Below are 8450 nucleotides of genomic sequence, written 5' to 3' on the forward strand. Positions count from 1 at the left end.
TACAACTTTCAGAATTGTAATTAGATCTTGAACAACGATAAAAACCTCCATTAGTACCTTAACATTTTCATTTAATCATCACTATCATCCAATCCTTATCCCAAATATATGGGTCGGCTACGTGAATCCTGTTTCACCGGTCCTTAACAACGGTTCTATAGAACCTTAGCATTTTCAGATAACAAATGAAATATATTATATTACACTTGCACCACTGTAACAGTCAAAGCTTTAGCCATTTAAGAAATATCTATAATCACATTCAACTGTTCACAGAATCCCACACCTCCCTCTCTTGTTTGGGTTGGGAGAGAGGATGAGCATAGAGGAGCTTACAGAATCAGCGACGCAAAAAAAAAAAAAAAGTCATGCTACATTGGAGAAAGCTATAAAGCTACGAGCGCAGACCTCACAGACGACAAACTGCTTGGGTTGCCAATTCTCCCCAGGACCCATTTGCTTTCCTGCCAATGTAGGCTGAATAACACCATTGAAAAAAGGTTATAATGAGTAACCACGGAATGTAAAAATTAAGTGTAGTTGAGAATACAACCTCCTCAAACCATCAAGTCTTGTAGTTTCTGCCAAAAATCTCACAACACTACTCCCACTCAATAGTTGATGGAGGCTTTGATGTAATGTCTTGCACAACGCGATTTACACCTCGGACACTATTGCAAATCTTCCGGGCAACATCATCAAGGAACTCGTGCTTAAAATAGTACCTGAAAAGCGCACAATTTCAGGAAGAAATAATAACAAAAAAATGAACAAATGCAGGGACATTCAAGAGCTTGTGGTCAATATTGTAAACTGAGAAGTACCCAACTTCACAAAAACAAAAACCAATGAACAAATGTGGAGAGATGGTTCTACAAAAGAACTAGGGCTATAACCAAACCAATGAAACCAGCCAACCCAACTCGACCCAAGTTGGTCGATTTTTTAATATTTTCAGTCGGCTTCGGTTTTTGTAAACCGACCAAAACCAAACCAACTCGCCCATATATATATTAATATTTTATATTTTAAACATAATTTTTAATACAGGAAACTGGATAAATTCCCATATTTACTAGTTTCAAATATTTTATATTGTAAATTTAATTTTTTAATAATACTGCTGTAATTTTTAAAAGCCAAATTTATTTTTTCAAGTTTAAATCTTTTTAACCGACTGACCAAACCGAAAACCAACCCAAACTGATAATACCCAAGTTGGCCTGTTCTCACTATTGGTCAGTCGGTTTCAGGTGACCAACTCCCCAACCCAACCAGGCTGGTTCGGTAAGAACACCCTGTAACTGGACTGAACCAACCTGTGAAAACCCCTACAAAGAAAAATCTGATAAAAGGTTTTTAACAGCACAAGTATCAGGAATTTTCACCCAATGATGGTGCTGGATCTTGAGCCTCAATTCTCATGCTTGTCAACTGGAGATTTTATCATTGCAACAAGCAATGACCCCTGTTTAAAGCTCAGTTACATAAGAAAACCTAAAAGGAGTTTGTCAGAAAGTGAATTAGCTAGCTAACACATGGAGATGATGCAGTGTTCGGATGCCCAACTCCATTACCATGCTAATTTACACAATGCCTCAAAAGTTTCACTTTAGAGCTTAATTTGACCTCTGTAATAGATTCACATTTGCTCAGATGAAAAACATATGCATTAAAACAAAACAGATGTCCCAAGATTGTTTTAGGACTACACCTATATACAGGTGGGTCAAATTACATGGCATTTACAGCTGCCTTGAACATTATGGATCTGGTGCATCATGTGGAGCTCATTGTCTAAAGCCAAATCTATGGTGATCAAGGCAACTGTATGCTACATGGTTTGACCTTAACCCATATGATCAGCATTGCTCTTCACACTTTACATAAACAAATCAGAAACTGTTGCTTTTTATGTCAATACTAATATAACATCAGAGCCTGGTATTGAACACAAAAACAGTAAGGCATTAAATGAGAGAAAAAGGGAAACAGACATCAAATTGATCATACCGGACCTTAAACCAGACATCATCAATTGCATCATGGGATGGTTTATGTAGGCATCTGATGTTAGAGAAGTAGAAAAGATGGCCTTGCTATACAAGGATATCCACTTATTTTTTCTTTTTTGATAAGTATAAGGCTACCCACTATTTAACACCATCAACTGCAGCAAGTGATTGTTTCCTATGACATCTGATGCTGGATAGATAGAAAAGTGATTGTTATAAATGATAAAATGGTAGGTCTCTGGTAGTTATTTTCCTGGAAAATATAGGGGGTGTTGAATAGGAATTGGTGGGATAAAAAGTACTGTTTTAATAGTAGAAAGGTACTGCTGTAAAACAATCAGGCAATGTGGTGAAACTAAGGTTACATGGACCAGCCCATGGGAGGGAAAAGAAAGATGTGCAATGAAGTACAAGAGGAAGTAAGAAAATAAAAGAGAAAATAGAAGATGCAGAAAAGTAATTGACTGAGGAAAAAAAGATGTGCAATGAAGTACAATAGAAAATAGAAAAATTGTCAGTGTTTGGATTGATAGAAAATAAGAGAGAAAAAGAAAGTTGAGGGAAAGAAACTTCTTAAGGAATTTTATAAAATGTATTACATACTTTCCCTCAACTTCACTGCAAGAAACACATTCAAGGGCCAGGAGGAAGTGAGAGCAAGGAAATAGAAGATGCAGAAAAGTAGATTGAGGAAAAAAAGAGGTGCAACGAAGTAGAACAAGAATAGAAAAATTAAGTCTGTGTTTTGGATTGATAGAAAATAAGAGAGAAAATGAAAGTTGAGGGAAACTTCTTTAGGAATTTTTAAAATGCATCAAGTACTTTCCCTCGACTTTCTATTTCTTGCTTATATTCTATCAAACCAAATGTAGCCTAAAGCTAGTAGAGAAGAAATTGTCCAATCAGAGAAACAGAGGAATAAAAGGAAGAAATTCTTATCCTGAAGAAATTCTAATAGCAAATAATTGTCTTTGAAATAATTGAGCATAGAAGCACATAAGAGCTAGGGATATCCAGCCAAAGGGAGGCTTAATGATCCCACCAAAAGATTCCTGTCCCCACTATTTCCAATGCAACTTCATTGTGGACCTTGGCAGCCTTAAACCCCTCATATATTCCTATTGGACTGGGGTCTCCAAAGGGTATCAAAAGATTCAAAACTATCTGCCATAACAGCTCTTCGGCTTTGGAAATGGGCCAAAATCGCAACCAACATTTCCCAATGAAGACCTCATGTCCTCAACCAAAACTAAAGTCACAGAAACAACACACCCTTAAAACTGTTAAACATAATATCACCTAAACTAAAAATGGTGCCAAAATAAGTGCATTTAACAAACTATCACAATGATATCAAACACAGTTTTGAGAAAACTTCCTCACACAAATACAAAAATAAGCACATGAACACATACAGGAACAGAAAAACAAGTTCTAATTTTGAATCTCAAGAAACAATATCTTAACTCTTGTCATTTCCCCTTCACTAATCGTTATTTGTTTTTTCTCTATTCCTCGTGGATTCTGCCATGACATCTGTGTTTACACTTTTTTGCTTTTTTTGAACCTAGCGGCTGGGCCAGGGGCTCTACCCCTGGACCCCCAACCATGCTCCTCGAGGCAAGCCCAAACAAGCCCATGTTAGGGTCTTGAATTCTTAATTTTCACACAAAAATAATGATTATATAATTTTAATTGCCTTTTAAGAAGATATTTTATTAAGATGAATGAATGAGGAAAAAAGAGATTGTGGGTTTAATATGCTTGAAAATGTTTTATATGTTTGATTTTATTTTTAAATTTTCATTTGAATACACTTTACATGTTATGTTTATGTATTTTAATTTTAGATAATAGGTATTTTAAAAAATTAATTTTAAAATTTAAGCTTATATTTTTTATTAATATTATTTGTTTGCATTTTTTTGAATTTTTTGACATTTTTTTATTTTTAGTATTTTTTGTAGTTTTGTGCCTTGCTTCGAAAAGGCGCATACCTCGCCTTGCGCCTTGCACCTCGAGCGCAAATTGGCCCTTGCGCTTTTAAAACACTTCCCCGATGCAAATGTAGCACGTCAATATACATTATTTGAGTTAACATCATAAACAACATGGAGTAAGAAATATGTAGAGAGACACTAAAAGTTCAATATATAAACATGATTGAGAAAATACAAGAAATTTACATAAGAAAGAGGCAAGAAATGAGTGAAAATTAAGAAGCACCATAAATAAAGACACAGAAACAAGCTTACCAGTCTGCTGTCATTCCATCTTGGCTTGTAACAGCTCTAAGAGCAACGACATGAGAATGTGTTCTCTGATCACCTTGAACCCCAACTGATCTTATTGGTAAAAATACTGCAAAAGCTTGCCAGATTAAATCATAGAGCCCTGCTTCCTTGATTGACTGAATGAAGATCTCATCAACCTGGAGACATTATGCAAGAATAAATACCAAAGGATGGACCAAGATGATCTATCATTTTACTACATATATGAAAACTGAGCAAACCTGGCGAAGGATATCCAAGGCATTTCCTTCAGTAACATCACCTAAGACTCGTACTGCAAGGCCAGGCCCAGGAAATGGGTGGCGCTTCAGAAATGCTCCAGGAACATTCAAGATCCTCCCTAATTCCCGTACCTAAAAAATATAATATGTTAGTACAGCACAGAAAAGTAAAATACATGATTAAATTTGCCTAAAAAGAAAGCATATCTCATACCTCATCCTTAAATAGAAGCTTAAGTGGTTCCATGAGTTTCAATTTCATGTCTTTGGGAAGCCCCCCAACATTATGATGGCTCTTGATTGTGTGGGAATGAGTTCGTCCACTTCCAGGTGGTGGGCATGATTCTATGACATCTGGATACAGGGTTCCTTGAACCAAGAAAACTGGCTTCTTTCCTAATTTATGCTCCAAATCTCGGGCAAAATCATCAAAGATGCAAATGAACTCCCTTCCAATTATTTTCCTTTTAGCCTCAGGGTCTATGACACCTTTCAGCTTATTAAGAAATTGCTCGGTTGCATCAATACAGGTAACAGGCAAATGAAGGTCTCTTTCAAAGGTTTCCATCACACGCTCTCTCTCCTTATACCTACAGAAAGAATATACATGATGAAAAATTACATAAAGATACAGCAGAAGATGAAGTATGAAACTCTAGACATTGGAACACACTGAAAACAATTGTTGCTCTTCACATAATTATCTTGAAGAAAGGCAAGTAGTAGCCTGCCTTCTTACCTCAATAAACCATTGTCAACAAAAACACAGTGAAGCCGATCTCCAATTGCCTTGTGAACAAGAGTTGCTGCAACTGCAGAATCTACTCCACCAGATAACGCACAAATGACATGATCTTCAGGCCCCACCATACCCTTGATCACTTTAACTTCTTCTTCCAACACATCTTGCATCTTCCAATCAGCAGTTACTTTGCATACGTTGAAAAGGAAATTTTGCAGTGTTTCCATCCCTTCTGGTGAATGCGTCACCTGCACAGGATTGACACTAAAATTACCACCTATACTAGACAATAAATGACAAACCATATAATAAATGTCTCATGTAATAAAGAGATAAAGCATTCATTCACCCTTAACAATGACAGGAATTGGGTTGGTGAGGGAAAGAAGAGAAACAAAAGAAGACACAGCCACCCATTCTTCACCCGCTTGTGTTGAACAGCTGTGAGGAGTATGATGTCAACATTTGCTATTATCCATATCGAAATCAAACTTCTTTACATAAGATTTTATTATGAAACAAGCATTACGGTGACAGGAACATCATAACCCATATAGAACAGTCATGTCTAAGCATATTATCATTTGAGTGTAAAAAGCCTAAACACCTTTCTTCTTAACAATATAAGCAACCATTTCCATCTGCGGCGAAAACAGCCTGTCATATTGGAAGAAAGCCCACTTACCATGTTTCTACTAACTATAGACCGAAACCTATGCCATCCAAAAACAAATCGAGACAAGAAAAATAGATTTCCAATTTTATAAAAACCTCCATGCGATCGAAAAGAATAAACAATTTGCTCAGAAAACAACTCAGGGACCATAGGAAATAAACCAGACAGAGAGCCAAAGAGCAAAATCTATCACCTCCGGATGATACTGAAGTCCGTAAAACCTCCTGGAATGATTCTCGATCGCCGCAACCGAACTCTGCTGACTCCTTGCAACGACCACAAACCCATCGGGCAGTTTAGCCACCTCGTCACCATGGCTCATCCAAACACTCTGTCTGTCCCCAACCACCTTCTCCCCAAACAAATCGCATTTTCTCTCCACCGCAATCTCCATCCTTCCATATTCTTGCTTCTCTCCAACCCTAACTTCTCCGCCGAGTTTCTGCACAATCAATTGCAGGCCGTAGCAAATGCCCAGCACGAAAATGCCGTTCGACTCGACGTACTCGATGAATCCCTGCGGAAAGCTAGGTGCACCATCGGAGTGGACAGAGTGAGGACCGCCGGAGAGGATTATGACACGAGGATTGAGATCACTGATGGATTTGAGAGAAGAAGTGCCGGAAATGCAAAGAGAGAAAACAGAGAGCTTTCGGATTAGACGAGTGATGAGGTGGGTGTACTGGGAACCGAAGTCCAGGATCAGAACTAGGTTGGATTTTAGGTTCTGGGGCTCCATGGTCGCGGCTTATGGTTCTCGCGTTTTCCCTCGACCTTCGTTAGTCGTCCCCTGCAACTGTTACGGTTGTGGCGTCGTCAAGTCGAAGAGGAAACAGAGGAGGGATATGCGGATATGTAACCAACGAACAAAAGAAAGTTAGGGTTTTAGGGTTTGGCGGGAAAAGAAACCCCCATCTACGCTGGGCAACGCATTGCAACATTGTATTCCACAGATTTTTTAAGGGTATCCACGTGGGTCCCTTTGCCGCTGTGAGATTCTATTTTTAATGGATATAAGATTAGCGGTATACTATTAAGGTGGAATGTTGAGTATGTAATACATACGCACTTTGGGAGAATTGATCCCAAGTTTCGAGATTCCAACTTTCCGTTTCACAGGCTTGAAAATAGACGGAAACGCTACTTAGGACGTGTTTGGTATCATTGCCGCGCGCGGCCAATCTCTCTCTCTCTATATATACACCAGCAGCACGTGCGACATACGGAAAAATCTGAAAGGTTTAATAATGTTATTTACTATTAATTAATATTAAATTAATAATTAAAATTTATTGTTAATTAACTAAAAGTATTCAAAGTTATTATTAATATTTAAAATTTTAATAATTGTATTTTCATTTAATGCTTCTTAAATTATTAATAAATATTAACTTACTATTAGGAAATATAAATTAGTTTATTAATTTATTAAGTTATTACTAAATTAATATAATATTAGTTTATAAGAGCATATTGAAAATAAGACATTTTGTGTACAGATCGGGCTTCAGGCTTGGGTTCGAGCTTCGGGCTTTATATAAGGGCTGGGCTCGGGATCAAGATGTAGGCCCAATGGTCGGGCCAAGCTTAGGCTCATGCTCGGGCTTGCACATTTTTTATTAATAAAGAGGTCCGTATTAATTATAAAACTATGCTTTTTTATAAATTAAAATTTTTATTTAATTATACTCTAGTATAAAAAATGTATAACATTTCTATATATATATATATATATATATATATTAATATAAAATTTGTTATTTAAATATTATGTAATAATATTTGCCAAGTTGAGCTTATTGGGGGTTGTTTAGCTTGGGCCCTATACGATAAAACTCCAAAAGTTTGACACCCAATAAAACTTCGGATCTGATTATCTTTTATAATGTGTGGGCATGGTGCATATCTCAGCTAGACCTAACTCAAAAGAAGATAGTTGCTTGAGTCTGCAAATTTATAGATCTAATCGGATTAGGTTAAGTTATAAACGATTTGTTACTTTTTATAATTAATTATTAAAATATTGTAATTATTAAATTATTGTATTTATTTAAAATACAATAATTTCTAGAAATTATCATATTTTCATAAATATTGCTAATTTCTTGGCTAAAACTAGTGAAATGTAATTTTTTGGTAATTAAATGTAATTTTCTACTATTTATAGCTTAAATTATAATTACTATTAATTGCAATTTAAAAATAATTATAGTTAATTATATTACTATTAATAATTAAAATACATTATTTTTTCATTATTATTCAGTATTTTTTGCAATAAAATACAATTAATTTAATTTTTTAATTATTTTTAGTATTTTAGTTAAGCTTTAGATTTTTCAGAATTTTTGGATTTTTAATTAATGTTTTGTTTTTTTTCATTATTATTCAGTAATTTTTGCATACGAGTATTTTTCAATAATTTTCAGTATTTTCATCATTTATTTTTGCATATTAGTCACTACAAAATTAATTTACATTTGCTTTCAATAAAAATCAATT

At 35.5% G+C, this 8450-nt stretch overlaps 1 protein-coding gene across 1 annotated transcript; it reads right to left on the bottom strand.

The window, feature by feature from the left end:
• Positions 1 to 217: 217 nt before the first annotated feature.
• On the bottom strand, positions 218 to 6893 carry LOC104586381 (GMP synthase (glutamine-hydrolyzing), putative / glutamine amidotransferase). The gene is made up of 7 exons (XM_010243595.3): positions 6142 to 6893; positions 5270 to 5520; positions 4745 to 5120; positions 4531 to 4662; positions 4271 to 4446; positions 554 to 725; positions 218 to 477 (listed from the first exon to the last, which is right to left on the bottom strand). The coding sequence occupies exons 1-6, from the start codon at positions 6685 to 6687 to the stop codon at positions 602 to 604; spliced, it is 1605 nt and encodes a 534-aa protein (XP_010241897.1). The 5' UTR covers positions 6688 to 6893; the 3' UTR covers positions 218 to 477; positions 554 to 601.
• Between the last annotated feature and the right edge of the window lie 1557 nt (positions 6894 to 8450).

Source organism: Nelumbo nucifera, chromosome 6 (assembly GCF_055504915.1).
Source record: "Nelumbo nucifera cultivar China Antique chromosome 6, China Antique-T2T, whole genome shotgun sequence".
Lineage (NCBI taxonomy): Eukaryota > Viridiplantae > Streptophyta > Magnoliopsida > Proteales > Nelumbonaceae > Nelumbo > Nelumbo nucifera.

Excerpts from the sequence above, each read along its gene's own strand:
- LOC104586381 (XM_010243595.3), bottom strand. The coding sequence starts at position 6,687 with ATGGAGCCCCAGAACCTAAAATCCAACCTAGTTCTGATCCTGGACTTC. Across the intron at positions 5,521-6,141 it reads GACTTCAGTATCATCCGGAG|GTGACGCATTCACCAGAAGG; the intron begins GTGATAGATTTT and ends AATCCTGTGCAG. Across the intron at positions 4,447-4,530 it reads CCTTGGATATCCTTCGCCAG|GTTGATGAGATCTTCATTCA; the intron begins GTTTGCTCAGTT and ends TAATGTCTCCAG.